Raw genomic sequence first — 23,263 nt, 5'->3', positions numbered from 1 at the left:
AAGGCCAGGAGGTAACAAAGAATATGGAGGAAACCTAGTCAATTCAATATGGCTAACCAATTCAAAAACATTGAAAGTTTGTTTTTAATCAGAGAGTGGTACAGTTAGATTTGAGTTTCAGAATGATAACTCTGGCTACAGGGTGGGAAATGGATTGAAGGGGATAAGACTAGCAAAGGAGAGTAGTTAGAGGTTGCAGTGATGATTGGGATGTGAAAGTTTGGAGCCCTACACTCTGGTAGTGTAGGAACCTTGAGTATATAGATGGCAATTAAAGCCATAAAAGTATCAGATATCAGTTATGGAAAGTGTGATTTGTCAACTATGGGTGGTCTATCAAATAGCAATTTTGACATTTTTAGAAAGAAAAAAAGCAAAAAAAATCCAAAAATCAAACTATAGAAATGTCAATTTGTCTATTATTAGAAATTCAGTAGGATACCAAATATATAAAATAAAAACAGGCTATGAAAGAAATTTTAAAAATCAGATTGGCATCAGAATTTTTGTTAGCAAAAGTAGAAATTAGGAGCTAATGAAAAAATCTTTTATGTTCTCAAGGAAAAAAGCTGTAACCAGTAATTCTGTTTCATGCAACATAGGATATAAATATGAGAATAAAATTCATTTTCAGACATGCAAAGACTCATAAATTTTATTGGTCAAAAATTAAACCTCAGCAAAACTGAATTCAAGGCATTCAAGACCATGCGCCATGACCAAGGGGGATTAGCCCCATGATGCTAGATTTGAGTTTAAAATATGCAAATAAATTTGATATTGATTTTTTATTTTTTTATTTTTATTTTTCTATTTGCTAGACATGTTTAATAAGTCAATAATGTGACAGTATCATGAAGGATCAAAAATCATGATGTGTAAATAATGGTTATAGTAACTGAAGATATTTAATCTAGAGAAGAAAAGACTTGGGTACACATGATAGCTATTTTTATATATACTTAAAAGGGCAATCATAGGGAAAAAGGACTAGATTTCCTATTACACATGGTGAAATTTATAGAAGCATACTCTTTGACTTGATATAAAGGAAGATTTTTTTTAAAACATGACTGCTTAGGAGTGTTCAAGGAGGGTCAGATGACCAGTGATTGGGAATATTTCATAAGCAGGAGTGAGTAGCAGGAATGAGATGATCATGTAATCATCTCGATAGAGACAGAATGTATTTAATAAAGTTCAACCACCTTTCATGATTAAAATTCTCAACAAAAGAATTCGAAGGAAGTTTCCTCAACACATAAAAAAAGACCATTTACAAAAAGCCCACTGCTAACATGATAATCAATGGGAGAAAACTAATAGCTTTTCCTCTGAGATCCAGTACAAGGAAAGGAAGCCCATGCCACTTCTATTCAACATAGTACTTGAAGTACCAGCAAGAGCCATCAGACAAGAAAAATAAATAAGACATCCAAATTGGAAAGAAAAAGGAAAAATTATATCTACGTAAATGACATAATCATATATGTGGAAAACCCTAACCTCCACACACACAAAAACTATTAAAACGAATAAATTCAGTAGAGATGCAGAATACATACAAAAATTCTTTGCATTTCTTTACATTAACAATAAACTATACAAAAAGGAAATGAACGAACTAGGGGTGGTGGAAGGGGAGGAGGGTGGGGGGTGGGGGTGAATGGGTGACCAGCACTGAGGGGGGCACTTGACGGGATGAGCACTGGGTGTTATTCTGTATGTTGGCAAATTGAACACCAATAAAAAATAAATTTGTTATTAAAAAAAAACAAAAAGGAAATGAAGAAAATAATTCCATTTACAATAGCATCAAAAAGAAAAAATACTTAGGAATAAATGTAATCAATAAATGAAAAATCTCTACACTTAAAACTATAAGACATTGATTGAAGAAATTGAAAAAGACACAAGCAAATGGAAAGATCCCATGTTCATATATTGGAAAAATTAATATTGTTAAAACGTTAACAGGGATGCCTGGGTGGCTCAGTGGTTGGGTGACTGCCTTCCACCCAGAGCATAATCCTGGAGTCCTGGGATCAAGTCCCACATCATGTACCCTGCATGGAGCCTGCTTCTCCCTCTGCCTGTGTCTCTGCCTCTCTCCTTCTGTGTCTCTCATGAATAAATAAATAAAATATTTTTAAAAATAAATAAAATATAAAACGTTTACATTACCCAAAGCCATCCATAGATTCAATAAAATGCCTACCAAAATTCAAATGATATTTGTCACAGAAATGAAACAATCCTAAAATACATCTGAAACCACCAAAAACCTTAAATTGCCAAAGCAACCCTGAGAAAGAAGACAAAGTTGAAAGCATCACACTTCCATTTCCTGACTTCAAACTACTATATTTCAAACTGTAGTAATGGAACCACTATGGTACTAGAATAAAAATAGATACCTATTTAAATAGAATAGAATTGAGAGCCCAAAAATAAACCCTTACATACATAGCCAATTAATATTTGACAAGATTATCAGGGTTCCTGGGTAGCTCAGTCAGTTAAGCATCTGCCTTCAGCTTGTGTCATAATCCCAGGGTCCTGGGATCAAACCCTGCATCAGGGTCCCTGCTCAGTTGGGAGTCTGCTTCTCCCTCCCCCACTTCCCCTGCTTGTGTTCTCTCACTCTCTCTCTCTCTCTCTCTCTCAAATAAATAAATAAACAAAATCCTTAAAAATATATATTTGACAAGGATATCAAGACTATTCAGGAGAGGGATCCCTGGGTGGCTCAGCAGTTTAGCACCTGCACCTGCCTTCGGCCCAGGGTGCGATCCTGGAGTCCCGAGATCGAATCCCACACAGGGCTCCTTGCATGGAGACACATGCCTGTGTCTCTGCTTCTCTCCCTCTCTCTGTGTCTCTTATGAATAAATAAATAAAAATCTTAAAAAAAAAGACTACTCAGGAGGAAAGGATAGTCTCTTCAATAAATCGTATTAGGAAAACTGGATATTTACATGCAAAAGAATGAAATTGGATCCTTGTACCAGGTACAAAAATCACCTCAAAATGGATTAAAGACTTAATGTAAGACCTGAAGTCATAAAACTGATAGAAGAAAATATAGGGGAAAAGCTTATTGACTATGGGCTGGTAATGATTTCTCGGATATGTTTCTTATCTCAGCTTGCTCTATATCATTTCCAAGAGTGTGTACTTGAGGGAAGAGGCCGGAAAGACATCTAGTGGTATTGACACTGCCACCTCCATGGATGACTTCCCAATGAGTTTCAGTGGCACTTATGCAGGCAGGTTCCAGGGAATCTCACAGGCACCCAGAAATCAGGTTCTCAGTTCAGTTGATCTGCACCATAATTGGGGTGTTTTCCACCAGCCTTGGTCCAACTGCAACCTTGAGGGTTGTTTCCTGCTTGTCAGTCCAGGCCACAGTCCTCTGTTTACCTGCCTCAGACAACCAGTGACCCAGTGGGATGTTCCCACCTTACTAGTCCCTTTTTTGCCTGTCAGTCTCTCTCCATCTACCATGAACTAGTTCTGGCCCAAGACAAGCTAGTGAACTTCACCATCCAATGGGCAACAACTACTCCTTCTCCAAAAGATGAATCCCTGCCTTGGGGAAGGATTCTACCTTCTAAACATGTTCCTTTCTTTGATATTCATCTCTCAGTCCCAGGGTGTTCTTTGGAGTAATCATTAGCCATTTCCAGTTAATGCTCTGATATAGCAAACAATTGTATGTAAACATCCCCTTTTCAAATTACTGTGTTATCTGTCTCCTATATGGGCCCTGAGTGCTACAATATGGAAAATACCTAATACACCTATAGGCTTTATAGGCATTTGATAAATACTATCTTTTTTTACAGTACAACCAAAATGTAATAAGCAAAAAAAATCACAAAAGAAAGAAGTTATATTGATACCAGAGCCCAAAATGAAGGAATATCATTAACCCTGTTATTCTCAATAATCAGTAGTAATCAACATCTCACTATTACATAAGATTATTTTTTAATTTCTTTTTATTGGAGTTCAATTTGCCAACATATAGGATAATGTGTTCATCCCATCAAGTGCCCCCTCAGTGCCCATCAGCCAGTCACCCCAACCCCACGCCCACCTCCCTTTCCACTACCCCTTGTTCATTACCCAGAGTTAGCTGTCTCTCATGTTGTCACCCTCTCTGATATTTCCCACTCATTTTCTCTCCTTTCCCCTTTATTCCCTTTCACTATTTTTTATATTTCCCAAATGAATGAGACCATATAATGTTTGTCCTTCTCTGATTGACTTCTCAGCGGTTTAGCGCCGCCTTCAGCCCAGGGTGTGATCCTGGAGATCCGGATCACCCGCTTCAGGCTCCCTGCATGGAGCCTGCTTCTCCCTCTGCCTGTGTCTCTGCCTCTCTGTGTATATCACGAATAGATTTTTTAAAATCTTTTAAAAAAACAAACATAAGATTATTTTAATACCAATCCAATATTCTAGATTCATATGTTCTAGCTTCTAAAGATATTTGAGATTTTCAAGTAATAGGTAAATATCTATGGATTAAAAAGCAGTAAATTGTGATGACAAGAGTATGGGATAAGAGACAGTAAGTCTGGATTCCAGTCCAAGCCGTAGTTCTGTGCTTAAGTGGTTATCTGCTGATGTTTTCCAACTCCTTGTTAGAGTTGATGTCTTCATCTGTAGATCAAGAGTCTTGCACTAGATTACCTCTATTACTTCTAGGTGTGGTGCTCAAAGATTCTGTTTATTCATTATCTGAAGTCACGTTTTTTCTCCAGAGCTTCCTCATAGCATTTTTTACCTCAGCATTTCTGAGGGTGTAGATTAAGGGATTTAACATTGGGACCACCATAGTGTAAAAGACAGCAACAGCTTTATCAATGGGCAAAGTGGTCACTGGGCGCAGATACACAAATATGCAAGGCACAAAGGAGAAAACAACCACTGTAATGTGAGAGACACAGGTGGAAAGTGCTTTGCGCCTCCCCTCCAAGCTATAGTTCTTTAGGGAGTACAGGATGACCACATAGGACACCACCAATAGGAGGAAGTTTAAAAGGCAGATGAAACCACTGTTGAGAGCAACAAAGAGACCAAGGGTATGAGTGTCCATGCAGACAAGTTTCAACAAAGGGTACAAATCACACATGAAATGATCTATGACATTGGGTCCACAGAAGGGCAGCCAGACTGTGAAGAGGATCTGAATGGTTGCATGGAGAAATCCTCCAGTCCAGGCCATGCCCAGCAGGAGAATGCACAGCCTATGGTTCATGACAGTAGTATAGTGAAGAGGTTTGCAGATGGCCACATAGCGATCATAGGCCATCACTATCAGCAGGATGATCTCCGTAGCACCAAAAATGTGTTCTGCATAGACTTGAGCCATACACCCATTAAAGGAGATAACTTTCTTTTCATGAAGGGAGTCCACAATCAGCTTAGGAGCTGAAGAGGAAGAATAAATTGTGTCTATCACGGAAAGATGAGTCAGAAAGAAGTACATGGGGGAGTTCAGAACCTGGCTGGTGGTAATGGTAACCACAATGAGCAGGTTGCCTGAGAGTGTTACCATGTACAGAATCAAAAATCCCAGAAATACTATATTCTGCATTGTGGGGTTCTGTGTAAGACCTATTAAAATAAATTCAGTCACATTTCTTTTATTCTCCATCTATGTGGTATAGGTGATTAAAACTCCAGGGAGGAATGCTTTGCCTTTAAAAAAATGAAAGAAAGAGAAAAGGAACCATAAAATCATGAAACAGTCCAAAACTCTGACCTTTAACAGTACTCTAACAATCTCACAGATGATTCCTTCTCTTTCTAAAACTCTGAAGGAATAGGTACTTCAAAACTTCTCTTAGTGGACACTCAATTAAACTTCAATATAGTATTTAAATATAGTATTCAAAGCTAAGTTTTGCCACTTTTTCCTGGACCTCAGATTGCTTTATTCTCTGTATCTCAATGTATTCTTAAATGCCAAAGGCAGTGAAGGGTAAGATAAACTGTCCCTGTTACACATGGGCAAGGTACAGAATGAGGAATATGGAAAGAATACCTCTTCCAGATGATCCCACAAATTCTTCACTGAGAAGCTTGCCTTAGAGTTCCAAGGCCCAAGATAGTGATCTCCATTCTGGAAGCCCAATGCATCAGAGAATCCTTCCAGGGACAAGAACCCTTAAGAGGAAAATTGAGCACACTTCTAATTACCAATTCTTCTCTAGAGGAGATGGCCTTTGGGAGAACCAAAAATCGACTAATATGTTTTTATAGCTTCTTGAAGGTCCAGGCTAAAAATGGAGTTTCATGGTCAAAATCAGACAGAAAACCCCAAATTTGACTCATTAATTATCACTATTTCATTTATTATTTCTTTCTTATCAATCTTGAAGTAAATTGAGTATATTTTTAAATGATTGTCTATTATAATTTTCATCTGTCCCACACCATATAGAAACTAACATACAGTTCATATTCCCACCAACAGTGCAAGAGGTTTCCCCTTTCTTCACTCTGGAAAACTGTGTGGAGGGTCCTCAAAGAGTTAAAAATAGTGCTGCCCTACGACCCAGCAATTGCATGGCTAAGGATTTACCCCAAGGATACAGAGGCAGTAAAACACCGGGACACCTGCACCACGATGTTTATAGCAGCAATGTCCACAATAGCCAAACTGTGGAACGAGCCTCGGTGTCCATTGAAAGATGAATGGATAAAGAAGATGTGGTATATGTATACAATGGAATATTACTCAGCCATTAGAAATGACAAATACCCACCATTTGCTTCGATGTGGATGGACCTGGAGGGTGTTATGCTGAGTGAAATATGTCAATTGGAAAAGGACAAACAGTATATGGTCTCATTCGTTTGGGGAAATTAAAAATTAGTGAAAGGGAATAAAGGGAAAGGAGAGAAAATGAGTGAAAATATCAGTGAGGGTGACAAAACATGAGAGACACCTAACTCTGGGAAATGAACAGGGGTAGTGGAAGGGGAAGTGGGTGGGGGGTTGGGGTGACTGGCTGATGGGCACTGAGGGGGCCACTTAGCGGGATGAGCACTGGGTGTTATGCTATATGTTGGTAAATTGAACTCCAATAAAAAATTTAAAAAAAACTAACATACAAACATAGCAACTTGGTCTTATGTCAAAATTGATGTGTTTGATATCCTCTATTAATTGACAGACTCAAGCACAGGATGTTTCTTTTCTTGTCCTCGTCCAAAGACCAATAGTGTACATATTACCACTCAAACCCTCTAATTCCCACATCTTTCGGTAAATGAGAACTACAGAAAAGTGTTGATATAGCAGGATGACCCTGATCTTCCATAAAAGAACCCTCAGACTGCAATTGAAAGTAAGGACCGAAGCAGACAAACTTCTTCCAAGGACAGAAATCTTTGTTGTTTAAATTCTATATACTCAAATATTCCAAAACAGAAACTTTTATTATAGCTCTGTTTTACCCCATTCTTAATAGCAGGTAGCTCTGTTTTACCCCATTCTTAATAGCAGGCAGAGATTTGTTTTTATACTATGTAGTTCCTACAATAATAGTTCGTTTTTTGAGAGTTGGTCATGTGCTAGGCACTATACTAAGTACTTCACATGCATTATTTCACTTAATCTTCACAATAGTGCAATGACGTGGTACACCGTTATCTATATTTTAAATAAAATGAACTCTAATTAATAATAATAATAATAAATGACTTGCTGAAAGTTATAATGGTTTTTTAAAAAGAGGCAACTTTTTAAACCCAAGATGTCTGTCTCTAGCCCTTCAGCAGAGAAAAAAAAGGAGGAAAAATAATAAAAATAATAAATGACTTGCTGAAAGTGATAATGGCTTTTTTTAAAAAGAGGCAACTTTTTAAACCCAGGATGTCTGTCTCTAGCTCTTCAGCAGAGAAAAAAAGGAGGCAGAGATAGTGCCTCTCCAGTACAGATTCAGTTTACTTCTGAGAATCCACGAAAGTCGGAGTTTGAACAAGTGGGTTGGTACCGAAAGCCACCACCTGTGACCATATAAAATCCATGGCAGTTATTTTGCTAAGCTATTAAATGTAGAGTCAGATGTTAATGAGTTCAAGGATGCATAGAACACTAAAATTGTTATATGTTAAAAATGCACCAGTACTTTGCTCTTAAAAGATGAGGACACTGAGGTCCAGAGAGAAAAAGTCCAAGAAAACAGACCACAGGAAAAAGTCTTCTAATGCTCAATACAATGATTTTTTTTCTCCATCTTGCTTCCCTTAAGATGAATGTTTCCAAGGAAAAACAACTGTAAGTTGACAAAGAGAATTAACCTTCATCTCTTATCTTTAGTAATATCTATCTTGAATCCGTAAGAAAAAGGGCTAAGTCTGAGTTAAGAATGCAAAATTCCATTATATTGTTGGCACTACATCCACTATATCAGAAATAAGGTCTTACCTAAGTTAGAACAAAATCCAAGAAACTTGAACAGAGTCAGAATAACAAGTGCCCCTTAGCCTGGAGTTTAGTTTAGTTTCCCAACCACAGCAGGAAGTATATTCTTTCATGTAGATCTTATATATTAACACATTCTCTTTATGGTTCTCAGTTTTAGGGCTTAAGATTTTCTTAAGAAATTGAATCCAAAAGTTGTCCTTCTCTTCTCTCCCATGCTGACCTATCTTGACCACAGTGAAAGTCATACACCCTATATTGGCTTCATCTCAAATTTCCCTTTCTGTCTTTTCAGCTGCCTCTCATATCTCCTTCTATCACTAGAAAAGATTCCCCACCACCACCTCTTACACTAGAAATTATGAAAATCAGAGCACTGCTTAAAGAATATGAGTGACCATACAAAAGCCAATCTCTGTCTATCCAAACCACCACATCATATGCTCTATCACTGACAGAAACCCTTCAGTGACCATCTAGTTTCAATCTGCTGCCATGCTGCACTGTCTCCAGGTTCAAAAACCTAGCAATTGATTCAGGAATCCATAAAATGAGAAAATTATTCCTGATATATTATAGATATATCTAATGCAGTGATGAGAACAAATATTTCTCCAAAACATCCTATATTATCTCAAAGTGGTTCCCGATAAAATATCAGAAAACCATATTTCAATGATTTTAATTATAAATCCCTTGAGAGAAAATGAAAATGTAAGAAACTGGATTAAAAATCAGCAATTCTAGTTAACTTACCATGGTTGCCTCTGTTGTTAGGGAGAATGCTCAATGTATTTAAGAAAAAGAAATGACCATTATATACCGTTGTACAAATTTCATGGTATGTACATGTATATTTCTCAAGTCCTCACTGATTAGACAATGGTATTTTCAAAGCTCCAATGCCTTGGAAATTCAAGTCAAAGAAAAAGAAAATATTGAATTTGAATTTGGAATCCAAAGTCCTTAGGTACTAAGGAGAATCTTCTGATATTCAGCACCTAGTTCCATGGCTATAGAAAAAAAAAGATAAAAATATTTTTATCACTTAATACCCCCCTCTTATTCTACCCTTAAAATAAGAAAACAGTTTCTTCTTGAACCATCACGTTTAGAGATGATACTGATAACATCAAGGCTTTCTATCTAAGGCTTTGCTCTCTCAGGAATTAATTATAGCTGTTTTTTATTCAGATTTTGCTTTAGAAATAAATATTTGGGAGAATCTGTCTATGAGCAACACATCTTCACCTGAATGGTTCTTTTCCCTGCACTTTAACTTCATGTATTAACAGCCTACATTCCTGGTCTATAAACTGTGTTGTAAAGCACTCCTCCTCCAAACCCTTGAGTATCACAAAATGGAGCATGAAGGATGCTAAAAGCTGTAGAAATAACTTGGAGTTTCATTCAGATCACATATCCCTGAGGAAATATCCTCCCTGGCTGAGGTCACCAGAGGAGGTTGAGATACTAATTCAATCTATTGACTGTACTATAAACAAGCACATAAGGATCTTGAGACAATATATTTTCAGGCAGAGTGAGATCTAGAGTTGGAGACCAAATTAAGGTAAAAATCCTTGTCCAACTTGTCTGATGTAGAAATCAAAAATAAAAATAAATAAGTATGCCTTTTCAATGACTTTTTTTTAGAAGTGTAGGAGTTCCACTGGCCACCTGAAAATAGAAACCTTGCCTAGGCAGACGGATTTCTTCAAATTTCTTCACATGTAGTATTCTCAGGACAATGGAGATGAGAACAGCCAAATATGTTCTGCAATCTTGCAAATGCGTACTGTACAGCCTGAAAGAAAGGATAATGTTAAAATCACTTATTGTAAGAATTGAAGCAGCTGCTATATTTAAATGTATGACTAGGCAGTTGATAGCAGACTGGGAAAAATGTAATAGCTATCCTTACTGAGCATTATGTCTTTCTTCCCTTAATTTGGTGTAGTACATTGATTGATTTTCCTATCTTGAACCAACGTTGCATTCCTGGATCAATCCCACTTGCCCTTGGTATATAACCCTTTTTATAGACTATTGGATTCAATTTAGTAGTGTTTTGTTGAGGATTTTTGTATGCTTACATAAGAGATCTTGGTTATAGTGTTCTAGTGATAGCATTGTCTAGTTTTGATATTAGGACAACACTGATCTTGTTGAATATGTTCCCTCCTCTCCTATTTTTTTTGGAAGAGTTTGTGAAGGACTCATGTTAATTCTTCCTTAAATGATATAATTCACTTCAAGGTGAAGCCATCTTGGCATGAGTTTTCTTGTGGCAAGGTTTATTACTAATCCAATCTATTTGTTATAAGTATATTCAGTTTATCCATTTATCTTGAGTTACTAGTTTGTTTCTTAGTAAGAATTTGTTCATTTCATCTAACCTATATAAGTTGTTGGCATAGAACTGTTCATAGGATGTCCTTATATTTTCTAATTTTGTAAAGCTGATAATAATTTCCTAGCTTTTATTTCTGATTTTAGTTATTTGAGTCTGAACTCCTTTTTTTTTAAGTCAGTCTAGCTAAAGGTTTGTCATTTTGGTGTTCTTGTAAATGAACCCACTTTTGGTTTGATTACTTTTCTGTTCTCTATTCCTTTCTTTACTTCATTTGCTTCTGTTCTAATATTTATTTATTTTTGTTTGTTTGTTTTGCTTTTAGTTCGTTCTTCTTTTTCAAGTGTCTTAAGGGGGAAGTTTACACTATCAGACGTCTTCTTTTTTTCTTTATTTTTTATTATATATATTTTTATTGGAGTTCAATTTGCCAACATATAGCATAACACCCAGTGCTCATCCCGTCAAGTGCCCCCCTCAGAGCCCGTCACCCAGATCACCCCAACCCCCTGTCCCCTTCCACCACCCCTTGTTACTTCCCAGAGTTAGGAGTCTCTCATGTTCTGTCTCCCTCTCTGATATTTCTCACTCATTTTTTTCTCCTTTCCCTTTTATTCCCTTTCATTATTTTTATATTCCCCGAATGGATGAGACCATATAAAGTTTGTCATTCTCTGATTCACTTACTACACTCAGCATAATATCCTCCAGTTCGATCCACATTGAAGCAAATAGTGGGTATTTGTCATTTCTAATGGCTGAGTAATATTCCATTGTATACATAGACCACATCTTCTTTATCCATTCATATTTTATGGACATTAAGGATCCTTCAAAAGTTTGGCAATTGTGGACATGCTGCTTTAAACATTGGGGTGCAGGTGTCCAGCATTTCACTGCACCTGTATCTTTCTACAAATTACAGATCTTCTAAGAACAACATCTCTAAAAAAATGAGAGCTTTAAATGATGCACTGGACCAGATGGATACCACAGATATTTACAGAACTTTACATCCAAAAGCAACTGAATACATATTCTTCTCAAGTGCACATGGAGCTTTCTCCAGAATAGACCACATACTGGGTCACATATTAGGTCTTAACCGATACCAAAAGATTGTTCCCAGCATATTTTCAGACCATAATGCTTTGAAACTAGAACTCAATCACAAGAAGAAATTTGGAAGAAATTCAAGCACATGGAGGATAAAGACCATCCTGCTAAATGATGAAAGAGTCAAACAGGAAAATAGAAAAGAATTTAAAAGATTCATGGAAACTAATGAGAATGAAGATACAACCATTCAAAATCTTTGGGATACAGCAAAAGCAGTCCTGAGAGGGAAATACATTGCAATACAACCATCCTTGAAAAAACTGGAAAGAACTCCAATACACAAGCTAACCTTGCACCTAAAGGAACTAGAGAAAGAACAGCAAATAAAACCAACACCCAGCAGAAAAAGAGAATTAATAAAGATTTGAGCAGAACTCAATGAAATCAAAATCAGAAGAATTGTAGAACATATCAACAAAACCAGGAGTTGGTTACTTGAAAGAATTAATAAGGTAGATAAACCATTAGCCAGCCTTATTAAAAAGAAGAGAGAAAATACACAAATTAATAAAATCATGAATGAGAAAGGAGAGATCACTACCAACACCAAAATACAAACGATTTTAAAAACATATTATGAGCAACTATATGCCAATAAATTAGGCAACCTAGAAGAAATGGACGCATTTCTGAAAACCATAAACTACCAAAACTGGAACATGAATAAATAGAAAACCTGAACAGGCCAATAACTAGGGAAGAAATTGAAGCAGTAATCAAAAACCCCAAGACAAAAGTCCAGGGCCAGATGGCTTCCAAGGGGAATTTTATCAAAAGTTTAAAGAAGAAACCATACCTATTCTACTAAAGCTGTTTGGAAAGACAGAAAGAGATGGAATACTTCCAAACTCGTTCTATGAGTCCAGCATCACCTGATTTCCAAAACCAGACAAAGACCCCACCGAAAAGGAGAATTATAGACCAATATCCCTGATGAACATGGATGCAAACATTCTCAACAAGATACTAGCCAATAGGATCCAACAGTACATTAAGAAGATTATTCACCATGACCAAGTGGGATTTATCCCTGGGATGCAAACCTGGTTCAACACTTGTAAAAAAATTAATGTGATCATATCAACAAGAGAAAAAACAAGAACCACATAATCAACAGATGCAGAGAAAGCATTTGACAAAATACAGCATCCATTTCTGATCAAAGCTCTTCAGAGTGTAGGGATAGAGGGAACATTGCTCAGCATCTTCAAAGCCATCTATGAAAAGCCCACAGCAAATATCATTCTCAAGGGGAAACACTGGGAGCCTTTCCCCTAAGATCAGTAACAAGACAGGGATGTCCACCACTGCTATTCAACATAGTACAAGAAGTCCTAGCCTCAGCAATCAGACAACAAAAAGAAATAAATAAATAAATAAATAAATAAATAAATGCATTCAAATTGGCAAAGAAGAAGTCAAACTCTCCTTCTTCGCAGATGACAAGATACTGTACGTAGAAAACCCAAAAGACTCCTGCCCCAAGATTGCTAGAACTCCTACAGCAATTTGGCAATGTGGCAGAATACAAAATCAAATCCAGAAGTCAGTGGCATTCCTATGCATTAACAATGAGACTGGAGAAAGAAAAATTAAGGAATCAATCCCATTTACAATTGCACCCAAAAGCATAAGAAACCTAGGAATAAACCTAACAAAACAGGTAAAGGATCTATACCTTAAAAACTACAGAACACTTCTGAAAGAAATTGAGGAAGGCACAAAGAGATGGAAAAATATTCCATGCTCATGGATTGGCAGAATAAATATTGTGAAAATGTCCATGCTACCCAGGGCAATTTGCACATTTAATGCAATCCCTATCAAAATACCATGGACTTTCTTCAGAGAGTTGGAACAAATTATCTTAAGATTTGTGTGGAATCAGAAAAGACCCTGAATAGCCAGGGGAATATTAAAAAAAAAACATAGCTTGGGGCATCATAATGCCAGATTTCAGGTTGTACTACAAAGCTGTGGTCATCAAGACAGTGTGGTACTGGCACAAAAACAGACACATAGATCAATGGAACAGACTAGAGAATCCAGAAGTGGACCCTCAACTTAATGGTCAATTAATATTCGACAGAGCAGAAAAGACTATCTACTGGAAAAAAGACAGTCTCTTCAATAAATGGTGCTGGGAAAATTGGACATCCACACGAAGAATCAAACTAGACCATTCTCTTACACTGTACACAAAGATAAACTCAAAATGGATGAAAGATCTGAATGTGAGACAAGAACCCATCAAAATCCTAGAGAAGAACACAGGCAACACCCTTTTTGAACTTGGCCACAGTAACTTCAAGATTCATCCATGAAGGCAACAGAAACAAAAGCAAAAATGAACTATTGGGACTTTACCAAGATAAGAAGTTTTTGCACAGGAAAAGAAACAGTCAACAGAACTAAAAGACAACCTACAGAATGGGAGAAGATATTTGCTAAGGACCTATCAGATAAAAGGCTAGTATCCAAGATCTATAAAGAACTTATTAAACTCAACAACAAAGAAACAAACAATCCAATCATGAAATGGGCAAAAGACATAAACAGAAATCTCACAAAGGAAGACATATACATGGCCAACATGCACAGGAGAAAATGTTCCATATCACTTGCCATCAGGGAAATACAAATCAAAACCACCATGAGATACCACCTCACACCAGTGAGAATGGGGAAAATTAACAAGGCAGGAAACAACAAATGTTGGAGAGGATGTGGAGAAAGGGGAACCCTCTTGCACTGTTGGTGGGAATGTAAACTGGTGCAGCCACTCTGGAAAACTGTGTGGAGGTTCCTCAAAGAGTTAAAAATAGATCTGCCCTACGACCCAGCAATTGCACTGCTGGGGATTTACCCCAGAGATGCAGATGCAGTGAAACGCTGGGACACCTGCACCCGATGTTTATAGCAGCAATATCCACAATAGCCAAACTGTGGAAGGAGCCTCGGTGTCCATTGAAAGATGAATGGATAAAGAAGATGTGGTCTATGTATACAATGGAATATTACTCAGCCATCAGAAATGACAAATACCCAGCATTTGCTTCGACGTGGATGGAACTGGAGGGTATTATGCTGAGTGAAAGAAGTCAATCCGAGAAGGACAAACATTATATGGTCTCAATCATTTGGGGAATATAAAAAATAGTGAAAAGGATGATAGGGGAAAGGAGAAAAAATGAGTGGGAAATATCAGAAAGGGAGACAGAACATGAGAGACTCCTAACTCTGGGAAACAAACTAGGGGTAGTGGAAGGGGAAGTGGGCCGGGGGTGCGTGTGACCTGGTGACAGGCACTGAAGTGGGCACTTGATGGGATGAGCACTGGGTGTTATTCTATATGTTGGCAAATTGAGCATCAATAAAAAATAAATTTAAAAAAAAATAAATAAAATAAAATAAAATAAAATAAAATAAAATAAAATAAAATAAATGAATCTTAAAAAAAGAAAAATAAAACAACCTTAAATTCATATGGAACTACAAATTACCCCCAAATAGCCAAAGCAATCTTAAAAACAACGTAAAAAAAGAAGAAAAAGAAAGAAAGAAAGAAAGAAAGCGAGAGAGAGAGAGAGAGAGAGAAAGAAAGAAAGAAGAAAGAAAGAAAGAAAGAAAGAAAGAAAGAAAGAAAGAATGAAAGAAAGAAAGAAAGAAGCTAGAAGCATCACACTTCCTGATTTCAAACTATATTACAAAGCTATAGTAATTAAAACAGTATGGTACCAGCATAAAGATAGACATATAGACCAATGCAACAGAATAGAGAACCCACAAATAAAACCATGCATATACATATGGTCATCTATGTGTGACAAGAGTGGCAAGAATACACAATGGGAAAAGAATAATTTTTTCAACAAATGGTGCTGGGGAAAACTCTATATACACATGCAAAAGAATGAAATTGAACCCTTATCTTATACCTTCACAGAAAATCAACTCAAAATGTACTTAAAATGTAAGGCCTGAAACTATAAAACTCTTAGAAGAAAGCATAACAGAAAATCTTCATCACATGGGAATGGACTACAATTTCATGAATATGACACCAAAAGAACAGACAACAGAAGCAAAAATAGACAAACAGGACTACATCATACTAAAATTCTTCTGTACAACAAAGGAATAATTTACAGAGTGAAAAGACAACCTATAAAATGGAAAAAAATATTTGCAAACATATATTTAATATGGGGTTAGCATCCAAAATGTACAAAGAACTCATACAACTCAATAGCAAAAAATAGTTCAATTTTAAAATAAGCAAAAGAGGGACACCTGGGTGGCTCAGTGGTTGAGTGTCTGCCTTTGGTTCAGGTCGTGATCCCAGGGTCCTGGGATAGAGTCCCACATCAGGCTCGCCACAGGGAGTCTGCTTCTTCCTCTGCCTATGTCTCTGCATGTCTCTCATGAATAAACAAAAATAAAATCTTTTTAAAAAATAGGCAAAAGATTCGAATAGGCATTAGCACAAAGAAAATATGCAAATGGCCAACAAGTAAATGAAAATGTGTTTAACATTACTAATTATCAGGGAAATACAAATCGAAACCACAATGATATGTCATTTCACATCTGTTAAAATGGCCATTGTTGATAAGACAAGAGAGAGTATTAGTAAGAATGTGGGGAAAGGGAACACTTGTTCACTAATGGTATGAATGTAAATTCGTACAGTCACTATGAAAAACAGTATGGAGGTACCTCAAAAAAATTAAAAATACCAAATGATCCAACAATCCCACTTCTGGGTATAATCCAAAAATACTGAAATCAGGATCTCAAAGAATTCTTTGCACTCCTATGTTCATTTCAGCATTATTCACAATAGCTAACCTGTGGAAACAACCTAAATGTCCAACAACAGATGCATGACTTAAAAAAAAAAGAAACATAGTATATAGATATAGATATAGATGATATAGATATAGATGATATAGATATAGATGATATAGATATAGATATACGGAATACTTTTCAGCCTTAAAAAGAAAGGAAACTCTCTCATTTGTGACAATATGGATGAAACTTGTGGGCATTATTCTAAGTAAAATAAGCCCATGATAGAACAGTGCATAATTCCACTAATATGAAATATCTAAAATAGTCCCACTCTTAGAAGCAGAAATAAATGTTTTCCAGAATCTAGGGGAAGGGAGAAATGAGCAGTGATTGTTTAAAGGATATGGATTTTTAGTGTGGAAAACTGAAAAAGTTCTAGAGATGGTTGTTGAAGATGTTGCACAACAATGTGAATGTACTTAATGCCACTTAACTGTACATTTGAAAATAGTTAAAATGGAAATTTTTTATTCAAGTATTTTATCACAATTTTAAAAAGAGTGGGGAGGGACAACCATAAGTGAGGCAAAATTGTTAATTGTTGAGGACAGAGCTGAAGGCACTGTTTCTCATTCTGGTTCTGGAATTCAGGAGTGTATCAGTTTCATTAAAGGTAAAGGTTGATTTTTTTAAAGATGAGTCTGTGCAGGATTTCAGCCAGCTCTTCAATCCCTCACAAATGGAGGGAGAAAACATTGTAGTGGAGGCTCCTTTCTATAGTGTTTCCATCCTCTACCTCTCAATGTCCACATATAATGTTTAGCTGTGATGTGATTTTTCTCAATGGCTACCATGTAGAAGCATCACTCTTTACTGTAGATCTCCATAATTCCTTTTGTGTGGGATAAAGAGAAAAGCTATATTCCCCTCAACACATCATGAGACATCTAGACACACACCACCCAAAAGGAAGTTGATAGATCTATGATTCATAAATTACCCAATCTTTAGTAGCTGAGAATTTTGCCATCTGAGTCTCCTTTGTCAGCCACTAAAAGTCACAGTTTCCCAGGGTAACATGGCACATAACCTTAAAAACTGGCATTTCTATCCTCAGGACAACTATATTAGTTAGAACAATCATGTTTTCAGAGAGAAATCCATTCTCTGAATTCTGACCTATGCCTAAAACTACCCCCTATCCTGTACCAGGCTCACCAATGTCAAAATGATCAACAAAGCCCTATCATGAAGCTTTCCAAGTTATCTGACCAAAATCTCACCCTAAACTACAGCCAGAGATACCTGTTTAACCAAGGCACAACTGCATTTCTAAAACTGGCCTCCTAATGATGTTGCTGGGTGCCAAGTAGGAGAAAATGAAGAACTATAGATGATGCTTCCACCAAAGATTCCAAAAGGACCAATTACTAATTCTCTGAGGACTTGAGAAATCAAAGCATTACCAAATCCCACACTTTGTGAAAGTCTATTTAAATACTTTTCTAAAGTCAATGAAACAGAATTATAGGATATTTAAGTAAATGACAGAAGCAGAGCATACATATATATATACCAACCAGCTTAAAATTTATATGGGAGACACTGCTCCTAAGCTTAGTGGTTTAAAAGCAGGAATAAAAAGAACTTTCTCCATACTGCTCATGAACTTGTTGGGAAACATAAATTTGGCAGGATTTGAAAAAAAATATATCCAATCAAGTGGATCCAATGCACTTATACATTTTATAGTTCCATATACTAGCTTTCTCTGACTTGAAGATTTTGCTTTGTTCCCATTATTTTTACTTTAGATTAAATATAGTTCTGAGATCTGAAAAATATGTTTATTTTGAAGATGTGCTTACACTTTCATAGAAGGCCAAGAAAGTGAGTAGAAATTAAATCCTAGAGCTATTGAAGTTTCCTAACATAAAAAGCTGATTTTTCTGGGTAAGTTCAGACTGATAATGGGAACCAAAATAAACTAAAATGACCAAGACTGGAAGAGTTGTCCAAGAGAGAATTCCAGTGTCCCACCTGTTAGTACACAGAGTGTATATGCAACTGTGGAGCTATGCCCTCAGGAGAAGAAAATAACTGGGTGTGGTCTAAAAATAGTGGAATCCACAATCAACTAGATCCAGGTTGGTAATAACTAAATCTTTTTCCCCAAGTTATAAGCAGATTAATTTAATTTAGCCATGTATTTTCACCATATAGTTTTTTTTTAAAGATTTTATTTATTTATTCATGATAGTCACAAAGAGAGAGAGAGAGAGAGGCAGAGACACAGGCAGAGGGAGAAGCGGGCTCCATGCACCGGGAGCCCGACGTGGGATTCGATCCCGAGTCTCCAGGATCGCGCCCTGGGCCAAAGGCAGGCGCCAAACCGCTGCGCCACCCAGGGATCCCCCATATAGTTTTTATAGCTAGATTCTGTGAATTACATGTAGTGTTTTTCCCTAAAAATGAATTTGAACATAATGACATGAAAATACAAGTAGAAAATGTAATCTATAATGCTGCTACACAAGATGCTGTTGAGAACCACTAAGGTCACTTTTTTAACATTATGGTTTACATGTATGTAGAAGTGGATTGCTTGGTTAGGTTTCTATATGTGATAATTTGAAATTCTTTCCCCTTTTCATGACCTCCATGTTGCCACAGTGAAGTTAGAATTCATAAATTAAATCTATTAATACTGATTAAGCACATACTTGCCACCTATAGGAGCCATGGGAAGAGAAGAAACAAGTAAAGAGACTGAGATTTCTGGAAAACAAAAGATATCTTTCCTTATCTTTATTGAAGCTGAAAGATCATGATGCTGACTTCTGTGTCCTGGAAGTTTTGAGAAAAAAAAATATGTGGTTATGTTTTTTTTTGGCAGGGATTGGGGAAAGAAGAAATAAAGGGGGAGAAGGAATAAAATATCCCATGATCATTTGTAACATGTACCCACTCTTTAAAATCCAAGCACAGATCATTCAAAAAAAAAGAGTATATTCTTGTATATATTCAATTTTTCCACCAATTGGTGATGAAAACTTCAAGTTCATTTTAACTGATTAAAATTATGTCAAAAAGAAAAAATTGTATTTATCTTAGATAGTATTTCTCTCTCAACAGTAGGAAAATCAGGGAAACCTCATGACTCATTTAATTCCATTTGTAAAATGTGACTACGATTATTTATCTATTCCAGAACATTATTCTATATGTGATGAAAGAACAATTGCACAGGAAATTCATTTAAGAAATATTGAGGACTTTCAGGGATCTTTGTATCGCTTACATGTCTGCATCTAAAGATGTGAGAAGAGTGAGTATGTAATAGCCATGTTGAGCCAGACACAACATCCAGGGCTGCCAAGTGAATGTGACTCAAAGAGCTGTTATATAGTTCCTTGGCATTCTGAAGGGGAAACACTCCATCTGCAGCTCTGTCTCTGTGTGTATGTGCATTCGTTTAACAGAAAGGAATCACAGCTCAAAGAACAATGCTTTTATAGACATAGTAAGGATGGTACTTTCCTATCTGTTATACAGTTGACTTTTTAAGAATGTTGTGTTCATATACCTATATTCATGCCAATGAGCAAATATAATTTCAAAATATTGATGAAATCTGTCCCAAAAACAATGAGAGAAAGCCATCTGTAAGGTTTCAGAGCCAGAATCTGGAAGTCAATCATAAGTCAACATTCATAATAACATGTTGCTTTTATTCTAGTGTTTATGACATATTGTCACTATTCAATGTATATGAATAAGAGAAATTTAACCTTTTGACTCTTTTTGACAACTATCTCCAAAGCAGTAGAGGTGAATGGAAGGTGTGATTCCATCAATGCCAGAGACGAGGATCAAGAAGTGATGGAAGATTTTCATGTTGAGTTAAAAATACTGGTCAGAAATCATTATATGGTTTCACTCATACAGGAAATATAAGAAATAGTAAACGAATTATAGGGGAAAGGAGGGAAAGTGAGTGGGAAAAACTAGACATGGTGACAAAACATGAGAGACCTCTACTCTGGGAAACAAACAAGGGGAAGTGGAAAGGGAGGTGGGCAGGGGATGGGGTGACCAGGTGATGGGCATTGAGGAGGGCACTTGATGGGATGAGCAATGGGTGTTATGCTTTATGTTGGCAAATCAAACTTCAATTTAAAAAATTAAATAACTAAATAAATAATCTTTTTTTTTTAAAGAAATTCTATGATCTTTCCAGATGGACCATGTGCTCATAACCCAAGCTGACTCCATGGAAAGGATGAACAATGTAACAGAATTTGTTCTGCTGGGCCTGACCCAGAATCCAGAACTGCAGAAATTCTTATTTGCTGTGTTTTTAATCACCTACTTGATCACACTGGCAGGTAACCTGCTCATCTCAGTCACCATCTTCATCAGCCCAGCTCTGGGTTCTCCCATGTACTTTTTTCTGTCCTACTTGTCCATTATAGATGGTTTATACTCCTCTTCCATAGCACCTAAAATGATCTTTGACTTAATCTCTGAGCAGAACACCATATCCTTCAATGGCTGCATGACTCAACTCTTTGCTGAACATTTCTTTGCTGGAGCTGAGATCATCTTATTAATTGCCATGGCTTATGACCGCTATGTAGCCATCTGTAAGCCATTGCATTACATGACCATTATGAGCAGACCTGTCTGTGGATTCTTGGTAGGAATGGCTGGAATTTTGGGCTTTGTTCATGGAGGGATCCAGGTTTTGTTCATGATCCAGTTACCATTCTGTGGCCCCAATGTCATCGACCATTTTTTGTGTGATTTAATACCTCTCCTGGAGCTAGCGTGTGCAGACACTCACACTTTGGGGCCCCTGGTTTCTGCCAACAGTGGATCACTATGTTTGCTCACTTTTTCTATGCTGGTTGCTTCTTACATTGTCATCCTGCGCTCCCTGAGGACTCATAGCTCTGAAGGGCGTCGCAAAGCCCTGTCTACCTGTGCTTCTCATGTCACTGTTGTCATCTTATTCTTTGTACCTTGTTCATTCCTGTACCTGAGACCCACGACCTCCTTCCCTGCTGACAAAGCTGTGACTGTGTTTTGTACCCTAGTAACTCCTATGTTGAATCCTTTAATCTATACCCTCAGAAATTCAGAAGTAAAAAATGTCATGAAGAAACTCTGGGGACAAATAATGAAAACTGGTGATAAATGAATCTTATGATTAGACTATTTACACAAAAATATCTAGTAATAATTTATAGAGATTTATTCCCTTTATTAGTTGATTACACTTGGGACAATCAATTATCCTATCTGGGTCAGTTTTCTTCAGGAATACTTATATTATGGGCAGGGTCAATGTACCCATTAAAAAGCACAGTACACACAGTGCCTAGAGCCTGCAATAATTTTAGGAGGCCTTGGAACAGTTTAATTTCTTTTAAAATATGAAGAAAAAATAAATATAAGCTAAATGCAACTTGGGGAATAGTCATCTTTATGCTAACACAGTCATAAAATATAATTTTTGATATTTTTATGGAGGAAAAGGATTCATAAGGATGAAAGGAGCAAAGGGCCACAAAAGTCATAATGCTGTCCCGATTGTGGGTATGAAACAGATCAGCAGCAATATTATTGAACACACTTTATATCCAGCACTACAGCTAGAATTAAATGTTATTTTAAAAGAGGAAAAGCAACTATATATGCAAAAAATATAGAACACCAAGGAGTCTTCAAGAAGTACTTTCATCCAAAATGTTTTTTTCTTCCTAAATTTGAAAGGATAGATGTTATAGATGTTCCTGCACAGCAACAATAAAAAAAACTTATCACTTGTCACAGTCATGAGAACACTTGCTGTGTTCTTTTAAAAATTACATCACCACCATTCCCTGTAGTATACAATTGTCTACAGAAAGAATTAGAGGCAGAATTGGCTGGTGCAAAAGAAATACAATTGATCAAGTCTGCAGAGTTAAGGCAGAAAATATCTGTATGTTAAAGTCATGTTTTAGACGTGGACAAAGGAAGACTCTGAACAGCTGGGGCAGGAAATTACCAATAGTGCCACAAAACTGAAAAAGGACCACAGATCTGGATTACAGAAAAGAATTCATAACATGTACATAATGAAATTCTAGGAAAGATTCAGAAATAGATGCTTTGAAGTCAGAGATTAAGAGCTTTGGATCAAATAGGCTTCATTTCTCATCTTGTCTCCCACATTAATTAGCTTTGTGAATGGAAGCAAATTGCTTCATTTCTCTATGGATTTTTTTATTCTATAAAATTAAAATAGCATTACCCACTCTCTTAAGTTGTAAGAATAAAATGACTTAGATTGAAAAAACAAATCAGCTAAAAATTAGTGAAATTGCTTAGACATGGTTACAGCCTACATATGTCACCAGGACAGAACGTATGCCAGGAACTATAGTTGCTGACAAGAGGAGGCCAAGAACATTGCTACTATCATTCATGATGGAAAGCATGATCACAGGAGGACCAAACATCTGTGCCAACCCCACTTCACTTCAAAATAAAAATAAGTC

At 36.6% G+C, this 23,263-nt stretch overlaps 2 protein-coding genes across 2 annotated transcripts; one reads left to right on the top strand and one right to left on the bottom strand.

The window, feature by feature from the left end:
* Window positions 1-4,738: 4,738 nt before the first annotated feature.
* Window positions 4,739-5,668, bottom strand: LOC140613323 (olfactory receptor 4C12-like). The gene has a single exon (XM_072791857.1). It carries the CDS (start codon window positions 5,666-5,668, stop codon window positions 4,739-4,741), a length of 930 nt encoding a protein of 309 aa, XP_072647958.1.
* Window positions 5,669-20,988: 15,320 nt separating this feature from the next.
* Window positions 20,989-21,918, top strand: LOC140613322 (olfactory receptor 4C45-like). Its single transcript, XM_072791856.1, has one exon. The coding sequence runs from the start codon at window positions 20,989-20,991 to the stop codon at window positions 21,916-21,918; it is 930 nt and encodes a 309-aa protein (XP_072647957.1).
* Window positions 21,919-23,263: the final 1,345 nt, after the last annotated feature.

The sequence above is a fragment of the Canis lupus genome, chromosome 21 (assembly GCF_048164855.1).
Source record: "Canis lupus baileyi chromosome 21, mCanLup2.hap1, whole genome shotgun sequence".
NCBI lineage: Eukaryota > Metazoa > Chordata > Mammalia > Carnivora > Canidae > Canis > Canis lupus.
Note: the sequence above shows the minus strand (reverse complement) of the source record. Positions and strands in the feature narration are given on the sequence as shown.

Excerpts from the sequence above, each read along its gene's own strand:
- LOC140613322 (XM_072791856.1), top strand. The coding sequence starts at position 20,989 with ATGGAAAGGATGAACAATGTAACAGAATTTGTTCTGCTGGGCCTGACC.
- LOC140613323 (XM_072791857.1), bottom strand. The coding sequence starts at position 5,668 with ATGGAGAATAAAAGAAATGTGACTGAATTTATTTTAATAGGTCTTACA.